This window comes from Pseudorca crassidens, chromosome 15 (assembly GCF_039906515.1).
Source record: "Pseudorca crassidens isolate mPseCra1 chromosome 15, mPseCra1.hap1, whole genome shotgun sequence".
NCBI classification, from domain to species: Eukaryota; Metazoa; Chordata; class Mammalia; order Artiodactyla; family Delphinidae; genus Pseudorca; species Pseudorca crassidens.
In genome coordinates, this window is record NC_090310.1 from 77,242,938 (window position 1) to 77,267,083 (window position 24,146).

The window sequence follows — 24,146 nt, forward strand, 5'->3', positions numbered from 1 at the left end:
ATACGCTGCAAAGTTGCTGCGGTTATTATTACTGTTATCTTGATATTTCACCGCCTCAAGCCGCGCAAAGTTTTTATAGGACGAATGGGGGTGGATAACAGTTCCTTGACAGGTAGGAGGTGGGTCTGGGGAGGGGTCGGGCCAGGAGCCTCCGCCCCACAATGGGGCGGGCCGCTTAGGGTCGGTCCCGGTCGGCCTGCGGTCCCCAGCCTGAGCCCGGCTATGGCCCCGTGCGGCGCGGCGCCGATCCTGCCGCTGGCGCTCGCTCTGACCGCCGTGGCCGCGGTGTCGTGGGCACGGGGACCGTCGGGCACGCTCTGGTCCCGGCAGGGCTGCGCCGCGCTGGGCCGCTGCTGCCCGGGCCGTGACCCGACCTGCGCGGCCCGCGGGCCCCCTCGCTGCTTCTGCGATCAGGCGTGCAGAGAGGTCCGGGACTGCTGCCCCGACTACGCGCGGGCCTGTCCAGGTGCGCCCCCGGGAGCACGTGGCATGGGCGGAGCTCCCAGCGCGGAGGGGAGCAGGGTACCGGGGTGCGACGGTACAAGGAAGAGAGGAAGCCGCCCTCGGAGGGGTTTCTGGACCTGGAGGGGCGCAGGAGCAAGGGGGACGGGGACGCTCAGGACACCAGGCGAAGAGTGGGGCTGGAAAGGTGCGCGCGGAGAAAGATGCTCGGGCGGGCATGGACGCCGCTGCGCGAGTCTGGGGGAGGGGGCGGAATGGAGACGGATGCGAGGAGAATAGAGGGGCGTTTGGGAGGAGAGGGTGCGAGAGGCCTCCCCTCGCGCGGGACTTGGGAGGACCGCGCGAATATGGAGGGCTCGTGGAAGAGGCGCGCGAGCCAGGCTCTCGGGTGAGGGACGCGGGGCCCCCAACAGAAATAGGCTCGTGCGGGCACTGAGGGATGCAAGAGAGGAGGGGGCGAGAGAGAGCAGGGGGCGCACTCGCTAAGGAGGGCGCACGCGGCTGGAAGGGGTAAGAGGGAGGAGGGGGCGTATGCGATCATCAGGGCTCGTGAGGCGTGGAGGGGTTGCGAAGGCGCAGAGGGCGCTTGGGTGCCAGATTTAGCAAATAAAAATCCAAGATGCCCAGTTAAACTTAAATTTCAGTTAAATAACAAATACTTTTAAAGTATACATATGTCCTCAATATTGCACGGGCCATACTTACATTAAAACTTATTATTTTTCTGAAATTCAAATCTAACTGGCTGTCCTGTATTTTATCTGGCAACCTTAGCTGGCGGAAGGGCGTGGGGCATAGGGAGTGCGAGTGGGATCACGCACCACATCGCGGGCAAGGAGGTCACAAGGCAGATGGAGGGGGTGTTGAGAAGCCGAGAGAAAGGCTGAAGCCTGGAGAGGGTTTGGAGTGGAGGGACGCTGAGAGCCGAGAGAGGAAACGGGCTGGGTGGTCCGGAGAGGGGCGGAAGAACTGGGTGTGTGTGTGGAACAGGTTAAAACTTAGGTGAATGAGCCGGGGGAGGTATGAGGGGGTTGGGATGGGATGTACTGATCCCTGGGCAAGTAAAGTCCGGGCACTGCTCCCAGTGCCGGCCGTGGCCACCGGACCAGGGTCTAGGTCATTCCCTCTAGAGACCCCGGCCAGAGTGGTATCCACCAGGCTTTGAAATTAGGGTCCACTTTTGTTGAGCCCCCAGTGGGGAGGACTCCATCCTTTTTAAATTCCAGGAATAACCTTTTCACACCCATTGGACACAAAAATCTAAATTCTGTCACCTTGTCAAGCGGATATGATCTAACTTTCCTTTGTCAGGGAGAAGAGTGATTGATTGGAGCCCTCTACCTGGAGATATCAGTGGAGCTTCCTTCAGGAACTTATACTTAAATGAAGGCAGCTTTAAAACAATTCAAAATTGAAGGGATCCAACATTTATTGATCACCAACCTACTCTGTGGGCTGGGTCTCTCATCCAACCCGATTACTGTCTCACAGCACTCTGGGGCTCTGGTCTATAATAATGTCCCTACTCAGCAGATGGGAAAAGCGTGGCTCAGAGAGGAGCGGGCTTTGGCCAGCCAAGGTGATCCAGTAGGATTTGGACCTGGCGATCCCCTTTCTTCTAGCCCCTTGCTGCTTCTCACAACTTTGAGTGGCAAATGGTGGAAATTCAGGTAGCAGAGATGAAAAAGTAATTTTGGATGTGCTGTCTTCCCAAATCATAGCAAATGAGACTCCCCCAGATTAAACTTGCAGAAGGACTATCTTGGGAATGCTTTTGTACTCATCTGCTTCTGTGCAGAGAGTGCATGCAGCCGTGTGGTCATTCAGAGTGTAGGGCTGAGGTTCTTAGTTCAGCTGCACCCACAGGGGCTTCCCTGTCACACGGCAGGAGTGGGGACCCAGGAAGGGAACCAGGTAGAGGGATCAGTGATACTTTCCCACGGTTTGATCCACGCTGACAGAATCACACGATGTTATCAGCTCCCCGGGGGTTCCCGTTACATAAAGAGCTTGGACTGGTGGGCCCAGCAGCCTCAAAGCTTTGCCCACCTCTTTGTTTTGCTCCTTTGGGAAGGTGTCAAAAAGGCAGTAGGTCTAGGATCTGCCCCCTTGTCTAGGCTGGGCAGAGCTGAGGTCTTATGAATAGACCTGGGAAAAGTTCACTTTTCCACCTCCCAGGGGAGCAGAGCAGAAGGGGACATGGGGACCAGTTAGGAGGCAAGATATGTTTTTTCATGAGTGATTTAGGCGATAAAGTTGACTAACTTCAGGAATTGATTGTGGTAGAGGGAGGTGTTGAGGATGGCTTAAAAACAAACAAACAGGACTTCCCTGGTGGCGCAGTGGTTGAGAGTCTGCCTGCCGATGCAGGGGATGCGGGTTCGTGCCCCGGTCCGGGAGGATCCCACATGCCACGGGGCGGCTGGGCCCGTGAGCCATGGCCGCTGAGCCTGCGCGTCTGGAGCCTGTGCTCCGCAGCGGGAGAGGCCACAGCAGTGAGAGGTCCGTGTACCACAAAAAACAAACAAACCACTAACATTTACTGAGTACTTATTACCTGCTGGGGAGGTACTGTTTTAGGTGCTTTAAATAAATTGTCTCCTTTAAGCCTCATAACAGCCCGATGGAATAGATAGTGTTATCACGCCCATTTTACAGATGAGGCACGGAGACATGGAGAGGTAGCGAGCTACTCTGACTTGCCCAGCTATTAGGCAGTAGATCTAGGATTTGAACCCCAGCAGTCTGGCTCCAGATCACAATACCATATGGTTGCTTGAGGGTGGGAGGACTTAAGCCTGTCGCAGGAGGGAAGCTCGAGCCCTCAGGTGAAACAGGAGCCCTTGACCTTGCCCACCTTCAGTTCAATTACATTGCTGGCCACCTGCTATGTGCCCAGCTCAGCTGGGACCAGTGGGGGCCAGAAAGATGGGACTCTGGTCCCCCTCAAGCTTATATTCTATTTTTGGGCAACAGGGTGGCTTGCTCAGTTAGAGCAAGCGGAGGCTTGGAAATGATTGGGGAGGATGGGGTGGGGTCAGGAAGAGGGTGGGTCTGGAGCGGCTAGTAAAACCTTAAAGGATGGACACCATTACTTCATGTTTTTCAAGTTCCTTACTGAATGTTTTTAAGTGTTTTATGCTCCTTAATTCTTACTTCAACCCTGTAGGGATCAAAGTCCCTACTTAGGCACTTACGTGTTCATTGTGCTAGTCAGTACTCTGAGGGTTGTGACACAACTCGTATTACTTAAGCTAATAAGGGGATGTATTAGGACAGGTAACTGAGAAACAATCCATGGATTCTGACTTCAGGCATGGCTGGATCCAGGGACTCCAAGGATGTCATCGGGACTCTTTCCACCTCTCAGCTCTGCTTGTGTTAGTTTCAATCTCAGGCATGCTGTCACCGAGTGTTGATAAAGACAGTACCTAGTAGCTCCAAACTGGTGTCCCTAGTGGAATGAGAGATCCTTTTCCTAGTTATTCCAGCCAAACTCCTAGGGATGGTTCTCATAGGCCCAGTTTGGGTTGCATGCTCATTCACGATCCAATAAATCACTGAGCCTAGGGAGAAGGAATGTGTCAACGGGTCATGTCTGGGTCACCTATATACCCAATCCCAGGAGTGAGAAGGTGAGGTCAGTCCTACCCAAACTATGTGGACTGAGAGTGGGGAGGGTTGCTTCCTCAAAAGAAAACCGAGGCGGTGTTACCAGAAGATGGGGGTAAGGAGGCTGGGAGGGCAGAAATGACAGCTGCCCACTTCCAGCTGTAGCGGACCCTGCATTTCAGGGAACTCGAAGTAAAAGTGTGCTGAGACATCAAACAGGAGGAAGAGGAGGCAGGGGGTGACTGTGGATGCACTGGGGAAACACATTTTTAGCCGCTAGTGTTTACAAAAGACATTTTGTGAAAACACCTCAACAGGAGATGGAAACCAGTAAAGGATTTCAGGTGACAGGTCAGAACTGCATTCCAGAAAAATCCTTTTGCTAGACAGTGAGGAGGATGGACAGTCAGGGGGCTGGGCAGTGAGGTTCAGAGAAAAAGGTCGGGTTTGAATTGTCCAGAAAGGCATTTCCTGCTGAGCCTGGGCCTGTTGGCGGCAGGGCAGAGGGATCCAAGGGGACTGTGGGAAATTCAGCCTGGCTCCAGCAGGCTCTGCTGACATGATGTTATCTGGGTCTCCAGGGCTGGAAGAGCAACCTTAAAAGCTCCTCGCATCTCCCTCTTTTTCAGCTGCACTGATAAGCTAGAATTTCTCCTTTACTCAGAAAAAGGTGGGATGGCCTTTGTTTTGAGAAACGCTGCCATCTGGTGGTACCTTTCTGGAATGCCAACTTGCGGTCACATTTCCTTTGTGGTCGCTAAGGCACAATTTGCTCATTCAGAATTCACTGACTCTTTATTTACTGGGTCCCTATGTGTCAGGCACTGTGTTTGGTCCTGGAATTCAGCAGGGAACAAGGCCCCCGCCTCCACAGAGCTGACATTCTAGTTGAGGAGGCTGACAATATATGAATAATCACATGAACCGAGGTTGTGACCCTAGGTCTAGGTGAGGTGTGATGACAGTTCCCTGGGGGTGTCAGCTGTGCATCCTGCTTGGTGACATCACAGATGCCAGCGACATGGAAAGAATATGCGTAGGGTGGCATCTGCCTAATTTTCTGCAAAATCTCTCACCTGCCTGGCAGGGGATCATGGTGGGACTTTGGAAATTCCCTTGGTCCGGCTGCCCAGCCAGTGCCTGAATCTGGGCTGCCATCTCCTTGTCAGTTGTCCAGCCACTCTGTGAACACTGACACTAAACTCACTTTTTCTAGTAGATTTTTTTCTTTTCTTTTTAAAAAATATTTATTTATTTATTAACTAAGAGCAGGTTGCACCAGGTCTTAGTTGTGGCTTGCTAGCTCCTTAGTTGCAGCAGGTGGGCTGCTTAGTTACAGCATGCATGTGGGATCTAGTTCCTTGACCACGGATCGAACCCAGGCCCCCTGCATTGGGAGCACGGAGTCTTAACCACTGTGCCACCAGAGATGTCCCCACTAGCAGATTTTTCTATTGTAGATTATACTCTCTCACCTGGACAACTGCAGTAGCTGTTTTATTGGTTTTCCTGATTCTGCCCTGACCCCCATCCGGCAGCTAGAGACATCCTATTAAAACCTTAATAGTGATAATGTCACTCCTCTGCTCAGAACTTGGCAGTGGCTTTTCTTCATGCTTTGAATAAAGTCCAAGTTCCTTACAATAGTCATCAAGGCCCTGTATGCTATCACTGCCCGCCTCTGTCTGACATCACTTCCTGCCACTTTCCTTCCTGCTTTTTATGCTCTAGCCACACTGGCCTCCTCACTGTCCCTCCAGCATCTAACCAGGACTCTGCCTCAGGCCCTTTGCACTGCCTGTTCCCTCTCCCTGGAACATTTCCCCTCAGATACCTACACAGCTCCCTCCCTTACCTCCTCAGATGACCTTTGTCATGTAGGCCCCCCTTGACCCCTCTATCTAAAACAGTTTCTTGTCGCCCTGCACCTGCCACTCTTATCCTTCTTTGGATTTTCTCAGAGCATGGATTGCTAGTTGAAATTACCTCATATATTGTATTGTTTCTTGTCTGTTTCCCCTACTGAATGTCAGCTCCTCCAGGGCAGGCGCTTTTTCTGCTTTGCTCTTCTGTGTTCCCGGCACCCAGGCCAGTGCTTGGCATATAGTAGGCCCCAAATAGTTGTTGAATAAATGCAGAGAGTCCCCTGTTGTATTGAGTGTTTACTATCTTCCTAGTGCTGCACATCTGTCATTGCACCAATTCTGTGAGACTATAGCTGGAATCCAAGCTTGTGTGACTCCAGCGTCTTGGCTTGACTCAGATATTCAGTCTCCTTAAGCTCCACTTGCCTCTTCTGTGAGATGGATTTGACAATAACGCAAATACATACATATATATATATATATATATATATGTAGGAGTTGGGGTTCTGGCGAATGACAGGTGGTACGCCCAGAAGAGTTGAATGGAACATAATTTGACAAGGGTTCCATTCGCTATGGTGCGGGCAGGGGGAAGTGGTGTTATAGGAGCCTGGTGAGGGCAGGATCCATGGCTGAGGGGCCCCTCCATGCAGGACTGAGGGTGAGGTGGGTGGAGGGGCAATAAACACCTGGGCTGCACTCTCCTCCCCATGGGTGCCTCACTGGCTAAACTCAATCAGCGGCCAGGGGGCCTCTCTGATGCACAGGCTTCCCTGGGGGGCAGAGGGCACAAAGAAGGACCCTAAAGTTGTTGTGAGGATTACATGAAGTCCGGGACTTGACCTGCCTGGTCCAGCAGCAGTGACATAATTGACATCGTTATTAGGTGGGTGTTGAAAGCAATAGATGATTGTTCTGCTGTCGTACTTTATTTCCTCCTTCCCTCCTTCCCCTGAGCATTTCAACTCTGCTCAGAGTTGAGAGCCATGCAAGGAGTATGTGACTTCCTGAGGTGCCAGAAGCAACACTGTCTGTGTTTACAACACAATCACCTCCTTCCCTCAGTTCAAGAATATACACTTTTTTTTTTCTTCGCATTTTCAAGTTGCTGAACTAGGATATGTCTCATAGCCGGTGAATGTTTGTCATGAGGACAGACCTGGTCTTTCTTGTTCCCCACGGTGTCTCCAGCACCTAGGACAGTGCCCAGCTCACAGGAGATGCTCGGTAAATGTTTGTGGAATGAGTGAACTAATTCTGACAGCAGTAGTGCCCTGTGTGTTCACAAGTGTCTGTGTGTGTGTGTGTGTGTGTGAGAGAGAGAGAGAGAGAGAGAGAGAGACTGTCAAGGCCTGTCAAGAAACGCTTGACAATTTCTTTTTTTTTTTTTTTTTTAATATTTAGTTAGTTTGGCTGCACTGGGTCTTAGTTGTGGCACGCGGGATCCTCTAGTTGTGGCATGAGAGCTCTTAGTTGCAGCATGCGGACTTAGTTGCAGCATGCATGCAGGATCTAGTCCCCGACCAGAGATCAAACCCGGGCTGCCTGCATTTGGAGCATGCAGTCTTACCCACTGGACCACCAGGGAAGTCCATGGCTTGACAATTTCTTGTCAAGAAATTCTGAAGATCCCACGTTTTGGCCAGATGGCCTTCCCTGTCTGGTTTGGCCCAGTCCTGGTCTGGGACTGTGGACTTGGGTGAAGAAGCTGAAGGTCTCAAAGGCCACATCACCAGAAAATACCTACTCACTGGGCCCCTGACTGTGGTAGCACAGGGAGCATCTCATGGACATGGACACCCAGCAACTTCCTTCTTTTTTTATGGTGAAATATTTCAGACCTAGCCCAATGTGGAGAGAACAATATAATAAACCCTCATAAAAAGCTAAGAAATAAGCCTAGATGAATACCACTGGAGCTTCTGCATTCCTGCCCTTTCTCCTCAGAGGTAACTGCTATGCTGAATTTGGTATTTATAATTCCCGCGGAGGGGTGTGTGTGTGTGTGTGTGTGTGTGTGTGTGTGTGTGTGTGTATATATATATATATATATATATATACACACACATATATATATTCAATGTATATAAAATATATACAGTCAGTTCTCATGATGGATGGTAGTTACAGTCTATAAAATCCCCATGAACACTGAATTGACAAGTACTGAACCGTTGCTCCTAGGGGAAATATGTACACACCTATCTCACACAGATTATAATCTTAAATCCTAAATACAACTCATTCTCGTAGATTCTCTTTTAAAAAAGGGAAGAACAAGATTCAGAGGTATTAAGTGACTGGCCCGAGAGTGCCCCACTAACAGGTGTCAGAGCTGGAATTCAAACCCCGTCCTCCTGGTCCCGGAGCTGGAGCTCCTTGAACTGCACCACACAGTCACTGGCTCCCTCCATCCAAGAAGGCAGATCGGGGCCTTGTTTGACCTCAGCTGCAAATGTGCATGTTGGGTGACTCCGAATTTTTGCTGTTCTGCATATGTCTGTGCATGACTACAAAAGCGCCTCAAATATTGGTTCGGAGGTTACAAATCAATTTTTAGCAAATAGGTAAATTCACAAATACCAAATCTGTGAATAGTGAAGACTGACATATATATACTTAGGTATATATATATCAATACAATATCATATATATGTGATATATACATATATAGTATCATATATATGTAATATATGTATATTACCTGTATGAGTTCTTAAACACTATATAGCACTCTTTTTCATTTTTTAAGACTGTATCTAAATAGTATCACACCAGAAATAGCTTCTGCAAGAGGCTTCTTTCCATCCACGTTGTTGCTAGTGTAGTCATGGTTTGCTTCATGGCGGCAGAGGAATAGCTAGTGTTTACTGAGCACTTGCTGTGTGCCAGGAGTGAACGCTTTATACGTCACATCTGGTTGAATCCTCAAGGCCACACTATCAGGTGAATACTATTCTTATACCCATTTGACAGGGGAAGAAACTGAGGCACAGGGAGGTGAAATCAGTTGTCATAAGTGTCTAGGAAATGTTAATTGGAGGAATGGGTGATGGAAACCACTGGAATGATTGCCAACAGGATGATGGGTAAATAGAACGTGGAATTCTAAGTTTAGGTAGACGTATACGTCTACCAAATTTGTCATAGAGAAACTTTTAAGGCACACATGGATTCAGGTTTGCTGAAGTTCTGGTGCTCACTGTGGTGTTTTGGGGGGTTCGGCTTGTGGGGAAGGTGGACAAGACCTGGCCGCTGCCCAAATTCCATAGCAGTTGTCCTTGGAGACGCCACCTTCTCTTCCAGCGGTCTCCTGCGTCGTGGCAGAGTGGAGCAGCTGGAGTCGCTGTGTCAAGCCCTGCCAGGTCTCTTACCGTCTCCGCCAAAGGCATGTCCTGCAGGAGCCAAGAAACGGGGGTGCTCCCTGCCCCCCACTGGAAGAACGGGCTGGCTGCGTGGAGTACTGGAGCCACCAGGGGGTGGAGTGCCAACAGTCCTTGCGTGAGTTGGGGTGGCCTTGGGGGTGGCTGTCAGAGGGAAGAGCCTGGCCGGACCGCAGGGCCCTCCATAAGTTTCCGTGTGGGGTCTGAGTTTAGGGTGGGACTTTGCCCTCCTTTTCCCTCATCCCCCTCCTCACCCTCTGAATGAGGTAAGAAGCTCTGACTTCCTCTGGGCATCTCGATGTCTTCTTTCTGCTCATCTCCCATTGTGAATCAGTCAGGGCTTTGTTTACATGAAGATGACAGGAAACCCATTTTAAACTGACCGGAGCAAAAATGTGTGGCTCATGTAACTAAGATCTCAGGGTCTGCATTCAGGCATGGCTGGATCTAGGAGCTCAAGCAATGTTGCCAGGAACCTATCTCCATCTCTCAGCTCTGTTTTCTAATGAGTTGGCCTCATTCTCAGGTAGGCATTCCCCCTGTAATGGTCTTTGATAGTTCCAGGCTTCCCTGCAACCAGCCTAGCAGCTGGAAGAAAAGGCCTCTTTCCCCTTAGTTTCAGCACATGTCCTTCGTTTCACCAAACCTTACCGCAGTGTCACCCTCCTGTTTTAAATTCTCCAATAGGTATCCCGCACCCTCGTGAAGCCCAAACTCATCATCATGGTCTACAAGCTCAAGTGCTCTGGCTCTTACCTCCTGTGACCTCACCTTCCTTCTTCTGTCTACATTTTAAAGGATCATTCTGTTCACTGTGGGGACAGGAGACTGAAAGGGGTCAGAGGGCAGCGGGGAGGCCAGGGAAGAGGTGACTGCAGTGGTACAGGCAAGAGAGGAAGGTGTCTGGACCAGGATGGTGGCAGTGGGGTGATGAAAGAGGGAATGTCATTTCCTCTGCCTGAAATCCTCCTCCCTCTCCTTTGCCACCCACATCTAACTTGCCTGGTTCATCGCTTCCTGTGTAGATGTCAGTTTTCTCCAGGAAGATTTTCCTGACTGCCCCTACTACTGCCCCTACGTGCCATCTGCCATGCACTTGGCCACATTACTTGACTCTGTGAGGCCAGTGTTACTATGCATTTTACAGAAGGGGAAGCCAAGGCTCAGGGAGGCACAACACCTGCCCAAGATACATGGCTCATCCTGCATCATTTTATTCAACGCTGACAATAACCGTATGATGTAGATTCTAGTATTATACTCATTTTTTTTTTTTTTTTTTTTTTTTTTTTTTTTGCGGTATGTGGGCCTCTCACTGCTGTGGCCTCTCCCGTTGAGGAGCACAGGCTCCGGACGCGCAGGCTCAGCGGCCATGGCTCACGGGCCCAGCCGCTCCGCGGTATGTGGGATCTTCCCGGGCCGGGGCACGAACCCGCGTCCCCTGCATCGGCAGGCGGACTCTCAACCACTGCGCCACCAGGGAAGCCCTAGTATTATACTCATTTTGCTGATGAGGAGACTGAGGCTCTGAAAGGACCAAGATCACTGAGATGTAAGAGGGGGAGCTGGAACCAGAATCTGGGCTTCTCTGGGGCTCTCCTCGCTGCTCTAGGCTACGCCAAAAGCAGCACTGGATGTTGGAAGAGAAGAGAAAAGGGAAGTTGTGTATTAAGTGTGTTACCTTCTCTCGATCACAAGCATTAATTAGTTCAACACCATATCTTTGATTCAGCCCCATCACTCAGAATGGGCAGGGGTAGGGACATCTTTGGGCTCTTTTTCCCCCTAAGGAATCACCAACCTCTCATGGACTGACCCTCAATTCTCCTCTGTGTTCTCCTCTGTCTGCTCCAGGAAGGAAGAGGCTTGGAAGTTGGCCCAACAAGATAATTTTATTAATTCATTTATCTGTCCATACCTCTGTCCCCCTTTTCTTCCATCCTTACATTTTCCCACCTATTCATTCATCTATGCATGTGGTTCTTTTATCCCTTCATCTGTCCATCGACCTATCATGTCTTCATCCATCCTTCTTTCCATTCATCATCTCTGTCTCTCCTTTTTTCCATCCTCCCATCTTCCCATTTACTCATCACCCATCCATTCTTCCTTTCTTATATCATTTCAGCCACCCAACCATCCATTCAGTTATTAACTCATCTCTTTTTTTCTCACTCACTCACTTATTCATTCATCAAAATCATTCATTTGAAGAACTTTTTATTGAGACTCACTATACAACCCACTGTGCTAGGCCCTGAATCTAAGAGATAAATATGATCCTGCCTCCATCATTGCATAAGGGGTACTTGTGGGGACCACCTACCCAGTTACAAGACCCCACAGTCTCCTTAGGGCTACCATAGACATGACTCTGACACCAGGAGTACCTAATCGTGCTTCCTGTGGTGTCATAGCCTTGGGGGCGGTGGTGCTGGGCTACCTGACTCTGTTTTCTCCTTGGCCCACAGTCCCTGCTCTGATAACCACAGGCAGCTACGGGAAAGAACGAGAAAAGCGAGGTGTCCCCAAGAAGCAGGAGACAATAGGGTAAGTGGAAGCAAATGAACCCAAAGTCAAACTCAGATTTGTGAACATTTTTCCTTGGATTAGACTTTCATCATGTTTCTCTCTTCCTTTTTTTTTTGCGGTACATGGGCCTCTCACTGTTGTGGCCTCTCCCGTTGCGGAGCACAGGCTCTGGACGCACAGGCCCAGTGGCCATGGCTCATGGGCCCAGCCACTCCACGGCACATGGGATCTTCCCAGACCGGGGCACGAACCCGTGTCCCCTGCACTGGCAGGCGGACTCTCAGCCACTGCGCCACCAGGGAAGCCCTCTCTCTTCCTTTAACATCTCCCCATTTCTTGTCCTGTTACATTTGTAAACCCATGAACATGAACTTTGAGTCCTTAATGCCTGGTCTCTATTCAGCTTCATTCACTTACTCATTCACTCAGTGTTTATTGTTTATATGACAGGTATGTTTATGTTGTTTATATGCGTTAGGTCTTGGGTCTACAGCAAGGAAGAGAAAAGGACAGAAATACTTGTCCTCATGGAGTCAGACAATAAACAAACACATAGCCTGTCAAATGGTGCTAAGTGCTATGGAGAAAAATGAAGCAGGGAAGAGGGTGGGTGTGCCAGGGACATCCTTGTTTAGAGGAACTAAGATATTGAAGAGGTTATCTGGGGGAAGAGCATGACTGGCAGAGGGACTAGCAAGTGCAAAAGTCCTGAGGCAGGACATGCCCGGTGTTCAGGGATCAGCAAGTAGTTCAGGCTGGAATTCAGGGAGAGTGAGAGAGAGTAGGAAATATGATATATTGGGGGGAGGGGGGTGGTCAGATCACACAGGGTCTACAGGCTGTGGTGGGAAGTTGGGTACTTTCTCTGCATGAGTTGGAGTCATGGGAGGGTTTTGGGCAGAGGAATGACAGGATCTGACTTAGGTTTTCACAGGGTCCCTTTGGATACTATTTGGAGAATGGATCGTAGAGAGGCAAGGAGGGAACCAGGGAGACCAATGCGGGGCCTACAGCAATGGTCCACATGAGAAATGAAGGTGGTTTGGACCAGGGTGGTAGCCCTGTGCCTTTGAAGGGTGGATTTCAGGGACTGGAGTCAGACAGTGTGTTGCCGATGGTGGTGATGAGGTCAAGCATCTAGGACAGTGCCTGGCACATGACAGATACTCAACAAATATTAATTGAAAGAATAAGGTCTGAACTAAGGCAGTGCTAAGGGAGATGGAGAGGAGAGCTCTATTTGCTAGGATTCCTTTCACTGCAAGGCACAGAAACTCAGCTCAAACTGGCTCAGGTGAAAAGGAGAATTATTGGTTCCTATAACTGAGAGGGAAGTTTTGAAATAATATTACTTCAAGCATGAACTGGAGCCAAGAGGTCAAATATTATCAGGACTCCCTCTCCCCTTTCTGCCTTCATATACTGGCTTCATTCTCAAGCAGGCTCTCTCCCTGTAGTAGCCAAGATGCCCACGAGCAGCCCCACATCCTCCCAGCTTAGCAGCCCCAGCTGACAGGGTCCTTCCTCCCAGTCTCATTGTGTAATTTCTGGAGGAGGTTGATTGGTCCTGCTTGGATCCTAGGCCCATCCCTGAACCAATCACTGTGACCCAGATGATGGGACCTCTGATTGGTCAGCTTGAATCATCTGTCCACTCTAGGGGCAGGTATGGGGAGCCAGGACCAGGCATCCTGATTGATTGCCCCTCCAAGACCACGTAGGGTGAGGACAAGAGTTCCCCAAATAAACCACCAAAAGAGCAAAGAGAAAGAACGTTGGGAAGGCGAAAATTCCAATTATCACAGGCTTCTGGCAAGGACAGGTTCCTGAGGCGTTCTGGGGCAGCTGAGAGGAAAGGGCTCTGGGCCGGCTTTGGGCTGTTTCTGGAAGAAAACTGTCCAGTCCTTGGGCTTCCCAGAGGCTGCAGCCACCAGGGGGCAGCAGCCCCACACAATAACCTCCCGGGGTCCTTGACAAGCTGCATCTCTTGCAGCAGGGAGTGCCATTTACCACTACTTGTAGAAAAAGTTGGGTCGAAGTAAAATTTTAGCAAATTGGGTCTTAATTCAGATACTCCAGAATGGGACAGTTATTTAAATAATTCTTGCAGTGACTCTTTTCTGTAAAATAGGATCTTTTGCGAAATGTGGTGGAGTGCTTATTGAGGCTTTTGGGGTTAGGCGGTTCCATTTTAGGCACTACCACTTATTAGCTGTGTGACTCTGGACAAGTTACCTTTCTGCTCCTCGGTTTCCTAATCTGTAAGCTGGGGCCAAGATCTACCTTGCAGGGTTTCCCTATTCCATTGGACCAAATGATTCGGCAAATTTTTGTCGAGCCAGGTCCTAGTCTAGGACTTGGACACAACAGTGAACAAAACAGATACAAATTCCTGCCTTTGTGGAGCTGACATTACTGCGGGGGAGAGAGATGAGAAGTAAACAATATAATCTTTTGGATAAGGTGTTTGAAGAACTGACCCATGGAAGCCCTCAATGATGTTAACTTGAAAAAGCAGGAGCCAAGTCTCATGGACGCAGATTGAGTTGCCCAAAAGGTTTCTTCTGTAGCAGGGAGAAATTGTATCAACCTGAGCCTGCATAGGGCTAGGTACACAGTAGGTGTTGCATAAATGCTCACAGGTGTTTGGGGTGGTGTCTTCCTGTGTGGCTGCAGGTACTGTGTCCAGTTCCGGCTGGGGCCCGTTCCAGGGAGCTGCCAGCAGGTGAGGGCGCCCCATGCCCAGTGGACAAGGTATCTGACCCAGGGCCACACAGTTTGTGTGAGGTGTGAGTGGCCTGCCCAGGATGCCAGGAGCCAGCGCTGCTACGGGGATGGTGGAGGGGCCGGAGGGTAAGCCATGGGACTCGGGCATGGGGAAGTACGACTGTAGAGCCTGGGGCCTCTCTGCAGCCTGAGAGATGAAGGTGCCCAGGGAGTGGGAGCCTGTTTCCTGGCCAGGGCAGGGCGCAGGAGGGTTCTGATCCCAGTGTCTGAGGAGGAGCAGCTCCTGCCATTTCCAGCTGTGTGACCTTGGGCGATCTCATAACCTCTCTGAACCTCAATTTCCTTATCTGAAAATGCAGATAATAAGAGGACCTCCTCATGGGGCAATGATGAAAGTGAAGTGAGATTGTGCAAGTTGAAGACTTAGCATAGCTCCTGACATCCAGAAAGTACTCAAGAAAAGGGAGCTGGTTTCGTTGTTGAATCCTTACAATTCCCTTAAAAGCCAAGTTTGGTTACCCTCATTTTATAGATGGGGCAACAGAGGCTCAGAGAGGCATTGTGACTTAGTCAAGGTCACACAGGATTTGACCCAGATTTGGCTGTTATCATCCCCCTAGACTCCTCCCACAAGGGCAAATGTCTTGGAAAGCACTTAGCATTACAATAGTAGCTAAAGTTTATTGAGTGCCTACTATGTGCCAAGCATTATTCTAAACTCTATATTCATTCATTCATTCAATACATATTTGTTGAGCACTTACCATTGAGCATGTGCCAGACAATGTTTTGGGTACTGGGGAGATGCAGTGAACAAAGGAGCTGTGGTCCTTCTCTTATGGAGACACATTCTGCTCTGAGGAGGCAGACATTAGGCAAGTAAACCTGTAATTTGTCAGATGGGAGATAAGTGTTAGGGAAAGAAAGCAGAATCGGGGAAGTTCTGGGGATTTTTTTTTTTTTTTAAGGAAGGTGACACTAAGGAGGTGACACTTGGACAGAGTTCAGAAGGAAATGAGGGAGGTAGACATGTGGAGGTTTGGGGGAAGGGTATTCCAGGCAGAGGGAACAGCAAGTGCAAAAGTCCTGAGGCGGGAGCGTGCCACCATTGAGGCTGGCGTGGAATGAGCAAGGGGGAGCGTGGAAGGAGGTGAGGACACATTGACACACAGGATGCCCTTGAAACATTCCAAGAGCCCAAAGTGGATACTTTCGGGATCCTCTCCTTCTAGATGAGGAGACTGATTCACAAAGAGGTGCCCGAGGTCACACACCTAGCAAGTGGCAGAAACAGGCTTTGAACCTAAATTTCTCAGACTCCTTGGCCAAGCTCTAAAGACAAGTCTAGACTGTTTTCCACTGACTGTACTTTTCCATGCAGGGATTATTAGACTGTAGGAACAAGAGCTCTCTCTGGGGTCTCTCCAGGGAGTTCTCCCATTTCTAAGGATGTTAGTTTCCTGACTTTTAAAATTGAGCAGCCCTGCTCACTGTAAACCTAGAGCAGGGAATGCCAGTGCCTGTTGGGGTGTTAGGGACAGATGTATCTGAATGAGAGGCATTGGGACTGCACAGATCTGGGTTCAAACCCCACTTCTGGCCCTTACTAGGTATGTGACTCTGGGCAAACCCTTCTTACCCTGACAGTCCCCACCACTCAGATGGTGGGAAGGATCCTGAGCCCTTTGCACAGCACCTGGCTCCTCATAGATGCTTAGTAGTGGAAGCTGCTCTTGTCATGTTTAACCTATAAAATGGGTATAATAATATATGTACTTTGTGAAAATGACACGTGATAAATGTGATGAACCTGGCACATAGTAGGTGCCCAATAAATAAATGGCAGACAATAGGGAGGCCCTCTCAACCAACCTTCCTCCAACCTCTCCCCTCCACCACTTACTCGTCCTAGACCTGAGATTCTACCATTAGAGATTCATTCTTTGGACTAGATGCTCACTTATTAGAGCCTCAGTTTACTTATCCATCTTTGAATAAGCCTTTCTAGCCCTAAAACTCTGATTAATCCCAAAATTCTCTTTTTGGATGCAAATACTCCAGGAACATGGCACTTTGGTGAGGCTGAGATGAGGGTCGCAGGGACTGCCGCCTCTACCAGGCATGGGTAGAGATGGAAAGCAGAGTCAGGTCTGTGCCAGGCAGGGGCATCTTTCTCTGCTCCCACCCCAGCCAGGCCAGGCTCACAGAACAGGTGACGGAAGGTCTGATTGGGGGCATGAGCTCACCAGGCAGGACTGGGCAGAGGAGGAGGATCAAAGTGAGGATGGAGAATCGAGCTGCCAGCCAGATTCTTTCCGTGGGCAGCTGGTGAGGGCGGGCATGCGAAGGGCCCAGCCCCGGGGAGGGTGAGCCTGCCATTTGGGGATTTTAGGACGGTTTATTTAGCATGAGAAGTGTCTCTGAGTTTGGGACAAGCAGAAGGAACACCTGCTATAGTCATGCACCTACTGTGTGCTGGGCACCAAGTGGGTGCTTTAGATGTGAGCTCCCACTCAAGCCTCACAAGCCCTGTTGAGACAAGGGACATTCATTCCATTTCATACACTGAGGATGGCAATAACAATGGTAACTTTAAATGCTATCGTTTGTGAAGTGCCTATTAGGTGCGAGGCACTGTGCTTAGAAGCTTAGAACAGTGCCTGGCACATAAGACAATCTGTGTGTGTTATTATTGCCATTATTTGCATTTTTAAAAGATGTGAATTATACCTACAGAGAATTGGCTAAAACATATATGAACAGGTTAATAAATGTTTGCAAAGAGGACACATCTGGGTAGTCACCACCCAGGCAAGGAACAGAACCTGGCTAGCCCCGCAGTCCCACCCCCAACCGCAGCCCCTTCCCTCCCCACAGAGGAGACCACCATCCTGACTTTTATGGTAATCCACTGTACAGTTTTCTTTATAGCTTTACTCAACTCGGTGCAGATCCCTAAACACTACAGTTTAAATTTTCCCCCCCAAACTTCACATATATAAAGTGGTACAGGATGTACCTTTTAGAATTCGACTTCCTTTGCTCGACATGCAGTTTGCAAGGTCCGTGCACGTGGCTGCCTTGTAGCACTGGATGGTTCATTCTTGTTGCTGAAATGGTTAGCTATTATCGTCATGATCATTTTTACTTTCTCTGCACACAGCATCTCATCAAACCCTCCCAACATTTCAGAGGGGTGGAGATTACAGTTATCTGTTATTCATTGAAGAGTCAGAGGCTCCTAGCAGCTGGGTCATGAACCTCCCCACCCCACCATTCCAAAACCTTTCTTAATCACTCCACTCTGTTAAGGATGTCTTAGTGTTAAGGATGTCTTAGTTAAGGATGTCTTAGTGTCACCAGACCCTAAGAGCCAAGTCTGGATTGCCCCGGGTAGCCTCTAGGGTCAGCAGTTCTGCGGCCAGCCCAACTTCTTCATCAGACACAGTAGACACAGGGCCCAGTGCCCACACATGTTCAGGCTCCACAAAAATGCTTTAATTTTATCCTCTTAAAATCAGAAGAAATAAGATGTAATAGTAGTGAAGATCTGATACTGACTCCAGCCCGGATTATATTTATCTTTTTATAATGCAGTTGTAAACATTTTTGCATGGAGAAGGGGCCCCTGAAAGCAAATAGCCCTGGTGCCCAGGGGAGTCATGACGCCGCTGAAGCAGCCCCATGTCTTGCAGGCACCAGCTGTCGCTGTGGCAAGCAGCCGGCCACCCCCGGTGCCGAGGGACCTGGGAGAGGCTTGGGCAGCTCCGGGACTGTTCCTGCCCCGAGGTCCACAGCCTCGTCTTCCTCTAGCAGCGATGACCCCCGTCTGTCCAGAGCCCTTCTTTCCAAAGCCTCCCTGGGTGGCAGGGAAACCCCCAGGGCTTGGGATCCTCCAGGACGAGGGAGTGGGGAGAAACCTGCACATTTGAGACTGAAGGAACAAGCCTTGTCCTTATGCTGACACTGAAAATAGCTTTATGTTTCCACTGGGTGCCAGCTGAGTCACAGCCTTACTGCCATCTCCCTCTAGTTCAGGGCTTCCCAAATTTCATCTCCTAAATACACCCTTCTCCATTTTGCCCTATTTTCCTTACCTGTACCTTTTTCTTTTTGACACCCCAACTCACTCATCCTTTTTTTTTTTTACTTAAATAAATTTTTTTTAAAAGGAAGCTTATACTTACATATATGTGTATAAATAGGAAATGTTTTTTTCAAAAAATCACAACTAGAAATGAAAATAAATAACAGTAGCAAACATTCATTAAGGTACAAGTACTGTAGGTACAGTGTGCCAAGCCCTGTCCTGGCCCTTTACACATACTGACTCACTGGATCCTGAGTTAGGTGCAGTTATTATCCCCATTTTACATGGGCCGAAACTGAGGCACAGAGAGGTTAAGTTATTCGCCCCAGGACACAAAGCTAGTGAGTGGCAGAGTGGGGATTTGAAACCCATGAGCTATACCTACTGCTAAGATTTTCTGCACGAGCAGTACATCAGCTCCAGGAGGGCAAGGTTTTTGGTCTGTCTTGTTCCCTGCTGTGTCCCCTGTGCCTAGAATAATGTCTGGTACGCCATAATGCTCAATAAATATTTGCTGAATAAATGAAATGAATAGCTGAATGATCAGCTGCCATAATTAGAAGGCAATCAGAAAAACAAACACGATGGAAACCAGACAAGTCTGGCGAGGTATTGTTGCCCAAGGAGCCGAGCATGAAGCCTGCTCTCTCGTTATGCAAACAAGACATTAGCACGTGTGTGAGAGGGAGTGAGGGGACACCAGCATCTAATGGAGACTAGGCCCTTGACAAACTAGAGGAATTACAAGGGACTTGAAAGGGAGCGGATTTTCTCCCCTTGGGAGTCAACTGTAATTACTAAGCATTTTAACACCTTTATTGAGCTAGAATCCACAATATTTTACCATTCCCTCAGAGTGTACAATTCAGTCTTTTTTAGTATATTCGTAAGATCGTATAACTTGGTGTCATTTTAGAACTCTCTGTGCCCCCCTAGAAGAAGCCCTTGTACCCATTAGCCGTTCCTGCTCATTCATCAGACCCCTCCAGCCCTAAGCAACCCCTAGTCTACTTTCCGTTTCTAGGGATTTGCCTATTCCGGACATTTCATATAAATGGAATCATACAAATGGTCTTTTGTGTCTGGCTTCTTTCATGTAGCATAACGTTTTCAAGGTTCATTCGTCTTGTAGTCAATTATTTAATGCCCTGTCCTGAATTCGTGTAAAACGATCTCATTTATTAGTCCCTCACTTTGGGAAGCACGGTGATAGTGAATAAAGAACTGTGGGGGAGTCCTGGCTCACTTCCTGTCCTCATGCGAGTGTGCTGACCCAACCTTCCCAGCCTTTGGACCCAGGAGCTCCGAGGATGGAGTTGAGGGAGGGGTGTATCTTTCCGCAGTCCTCGGGGCTGGGCAGGGACTGGCCCACATGTTCCTGCTACTCAATCCTCCTTCCTAAATCAGGACTCCGGGCACTCTTGGGAATCACTGTCTGTTCCCCGTCTCTGGGAGTGTGAATGAGTCACTGGGCAAGCATTTCAGCAGCACCTGTGTGTGTCTGTCTGTCTGTGAGGAGCTGGGGCAACGCAGGGGAAAGAGGTGCTGACTGGTCAGGAGGCCAGTGAGGGGGCTGCCCCGGTTCACATCCAGGCCAGGTTCCCTAGAAGCAGGCTTTCTCTGCCTCTGCCCCTACACTTGTTTTGGCCGCAGGAGGTCGTTTGACATGGAAATTATCTTATGTGTGTTTAACTGCTGTCTTCCCAAGCAGACTAAGTGTCTGAGATGCCCCGGCTCTGTAGTATAAACTTTCTGGAGTCCCTCATAGCTACCGTTGAAAAACCAGCCCCTAAGGAGTGATGCCTGTTTTAATCCCCTCAAGGATCCTGGAAGGCGGGTGACCTTTCTCCCATTTGCAGAAGGAAAGACTGCGGCTTAGGAAAGTCAAATGACCAGTACGAGTTCTCATTACCAGGAAATTCTGGAGCTGGGATTCGAACTGGGCTCCAAAGCCTGTGCTCTTGACCGAACAGGAAGGCAGAGGCTGTGGTGGGAAACACCGGGTTACGGGTACCATGAAACGGGACATTTACCTGGGGTACTCCTTCTGGAGCGTGTTGCTTTGTCACCGAACCAGCTTCATTTTGCCTGACTCACAGCAAGCCAAAACGCTGAGATACCGAGGTTTGCAAACCTCGTGGAAATAGGAGAACAAGTCTCAAATCTGCCTCCCAGAGGAGCTCAGGGTATTTATGGGAAAAACAATAAAGCAGCAGGGCGGTCTGAGGCATGGGGAGCGGAGGGAAAGGTGACTGGAAAAAGGTGCAGTCACTGTTGTTCTGCGCAGGTGCAACCAAGCTACAGGCCTCTGTATGTTAAAAACGAGGGCACTTAGCACCATCTGAGGGTGGAGTTTTCGACCCTCTGACGTCAAAAAGTCACCAAAGGAACACTCACTAATACCCAGTTGAAGGGTCAGTGGTCCTGTCCCGTCTTAACAGGCTCAGCTAGAACTAGACACAGCCAACTCCAAATTCCTGGAAAACAACTGGGTCAAACGTCTTATTGTTTAGGCTACGAGCTGCTTGGAGGACATGGAAGGCCTTGATTAGTGAAGCCAGGTGAAATGGATTTGACTCATTACCCCCAGTTTCAGCTGGAGTCTGTGCAGAGTCAGGGAATCTGCTAGGGGAAGGGGAGGTATTTCCATGCAGCCAATACAAAAAACCCCACAAAGTTCAGAAATGTGTTGGAGACAGAGGTGGGAAGCACGCAGTGTGATGTTCTTGGAGCCCTGCCCCACACCTAAGCACTTCAAGTCAAGGACCTTTGAGGGGTAAGGGACAGAACTCAACCAACTGTAGCAGAAATGGAAATTACATTACATGTAATTAATGTCAATAATTACATGTCAGTAACACATGTAATTAACATATTCAGGATAGATCTCCTGGGTATGGCTAGATCCAGGGGTTTCAAGGTTGAAGCTGTCTTATCGCTATCTTTTGGCCCTGCTCTCCTCTGTTTGGCTTTTTTCTTAGCGGGCATCTTGTGGTGGCATAGATGGCCATCAGCATCTCTAGGTTTTCTTCCTCCCAGTTTAGTAATGCCAAGTGGAAGAGAGCTTCTCATTTCCAATGGCCGTAGCTCTGGCTAAAGTCCTGGGGTTGCTGCTTATTGACCCGGCTCATCGTACATGCTCATCCCTGAACCAGTAGGGCAGTGGGCTCTGATTGGCTGGGACTGGGTCAGTCCTGGGGGTAGGAGAGGGCTTAGTCCTACTTTAACCACATGGACCAAGGGGAAGGGATAGTTCCCCTAGGAAAACTCAGGGTGCTGCTATCAGAAGCAGCAGGAAGTGGGCTGGACAGGTCCCAGACGACATGGGAGGTGGAGGAATTACCATCCAGCTCTCTGGCTTTGCCACCAACTAGCTGTGTGAACTTGAGCAAGCCCCTTCCCCTCTCTGAGCCCCAGTTTCCCCATCTGCACAGTGATGATCTCCTTGGACTCATCCAGCTCTGAACTTCTGAGACCAAAAGATTTCATTTAGCCAGCGGCCCAGCATCCTAGCTTGACAGATCCAGGCTCTGTGGCTTAGGAATGCGTGGCCTTCACATACCCTGAGATTGAACTTGGGACCGGACATGCAGCCTCCTGTTCCTGCTCATCCCGGCAGGGTACAGCCTGTGTTGGTGGGAGGGAAGGGCTCCAAGGAGGTTTCTTTGCACATCCCCAGCGTTCTCCATCTATAATTGGCTCCAAATGAAATGATCTCATCCCTGAACACTGAGGAAGATGGATGGGGGTGGGGGTAGGGAAAATAGCTCACTGGCAGCATCTGACACTGTTGGTGACTAACCCGTTTCCCTCTGAGAGAGACAGTCCGCTCTCTCGAAGACGACATAAAAGTTTGGAAAAAAAAGTCTTGGTAATAGATTGAGGAAGGCTCCAGCTTTGGGGACTCTGAGAGGCCCAAGGCATTTCTTCACTCTGTCCACACCAGGTATCTTCTGACTGTTGCTCACAAGTCAACGTGACCACCTGTCGTATCAACCCCCGGCCGGTGAGGAGGTGAAGCATGGCCAGTCGTCGAGCGATTTGTCCTGTACGGATTCTCGCTGGAGTTTTGTGGCTGACTGAAGCTCGTTTAAATGCCCATACATTAATTGTGAAAGATGAGCTCCTGATCAACTTTTAAAAAGCTTGTCACGGCACCATCTGTTTGGCGTTTGTCACTATTGCATTACATAAGAGGAAAGACATTTTTAAAGAATGCGGCTGCATTTAGTAATTGGATCGCTGGAGAGCAGCCAAGCTGGGGCGGATGGCACTGTGATCTGGGGTGCGGCGGCCTCCCCAAATTCCACTCGCTCTTGGCAGAGGCCTGAGTGCAGCCCAGCTTGGGAGACAGGCCCGCCCGCGGTGGCTTCTTTTCCTCTTGCGTTTCTCTCTCTCTCTTACTTTTCCTTCCCCCCATGTGTTCTAACTCACCCTGCGACTGATCAAGTATTAACGATAACCAGAGGACTTCACCTCCCTAAGCCCCAATTTCCTCATCTGGAAAGCGGGAATAATAATATAGTGCTGCTGTGAGGTTTAAATGCATTAACACAGTGCCTGGCACGTAGTGACTGCTTGATAAGTGTGAGCTGTTATATAAAGCTGCGTCTGATATATCAAGGGGCCAAATACATGTCTGTTTTCCTTCCTTTTCCCTTGTCTTCCATTTGATTCAACAAGTATTTAGGAAGTGCCTACCTTAGAGGCAGGGCTGGCTTCATAGATGTGCAACTTGGCCGGTTGTACAGGGCCCTGCACTTGGCTTATTGCTCTATCGTTGCTGTCTTGAGATATTTATATATATTTATAATTTTAAAAAACATATATATATATTTTTTTTTTCTTTTTTTTTTTTTTGCGGTACACGGGCGTCTCACTGTTGTGGCCTCTCCCGTTGCGGAGCACAGGCTCTGGACGCGCAGGCTCAGTGGCCATGGCTCACGGGCCTAGCCGTTCCACGGCATGTGGGATCTTCCCGGACCGAGGCGCGAACCTGTGTGCCCTGCATCGGCAGGCGGACTCCAACCACTGTGCCACCAGGGAAGCCTCCCCAAAAATATATTTTTAAATTTATTTTTGGCCGTGTTGGGTCTTCGTTGCTGTGCATGGGCTTTCTCTAGTTGCAGCGAGCGTGGGCTACTCTTCGTTGCAGTGCACGGGCTTCTCATTGTGGTGGCTTCTCTTGTTGCGGAGCATGGGCTCTAGGCATGCAGGCTTCAGTAGTTGTGGTGCGTGGGCTCAGTAGTTGTGGCTCACAGGCTCTAGAGTGCAGGCTCAGTAGTTGTGGTGCATGGGTTTAGTTGCTCCGTGGCATGTGAGATCTTCCCAGACCAGGGCTTGAACCCATGTCCCCTGCACTGGCAGGTGGATTCTTAACCACTGCACCACCAGGGAAGTCCCTGTCTTGAGATTCTTAATCATTTTTGAACAAGGGGGCCTGCGTTATCATTTTGCTCTGGTCCCTGCTGGTCC

General features: G+C 49.5%; 1 protein-coding gene across 1 annotated transcript; it reads left to right on the plus strand.

The window, feature by feature from the left end:
- Positions 1-222: 222 nt before the first annotated feature.
- On the plus strand, positions 223-20,019 carry LOC137208069 (somatomedin-B and thrombospondin type-1 domain-containing protein-like). Its single transcript, XM_067708516.1, has 5 exons — positions 223-466; positions 9,246-9,440; positions 11,794-11,872; positions 14,531-14,707; positions 18,277-20,019. Exons 1-5 carry the CDS (start codon positions 223-225, stop codon positions 18,392-18,394), a joined length of 813 nt encoding a protein of 270 aa, XP_067564617.1. The 3' UTR covers positions 18,395-20,019.
- The last annotated feature ends 4,127 nt before the right edge of the window (positions 20,020-24,146 follow it).

Bases quoted from the DNA above. Each gene is read 5' to 3' on its own strand.
- LOC137208069 (XM_067708516.1), top strand. From the start codon at position 223: ATGGCCCCGTGCGGCGCGGCGCCGATCCTGCCGCTGGCGCTCGCTCTG. The intron at 467-9,245 runs GTGCGCCCCCGG...CTTCTCTTCCAG, and splicing joins CTACGCGCGGGCCTGTCCAG to CGGTCTCCTGCGTCGTGGCA. The intron at 11,873-14,530 runs GTAAGTGGAAGC...GTGTGGCTGCAG, and splicing joins AAGAAGCAGGAGACAATAGG to GTACTGTGTCCAGTTCCGGC.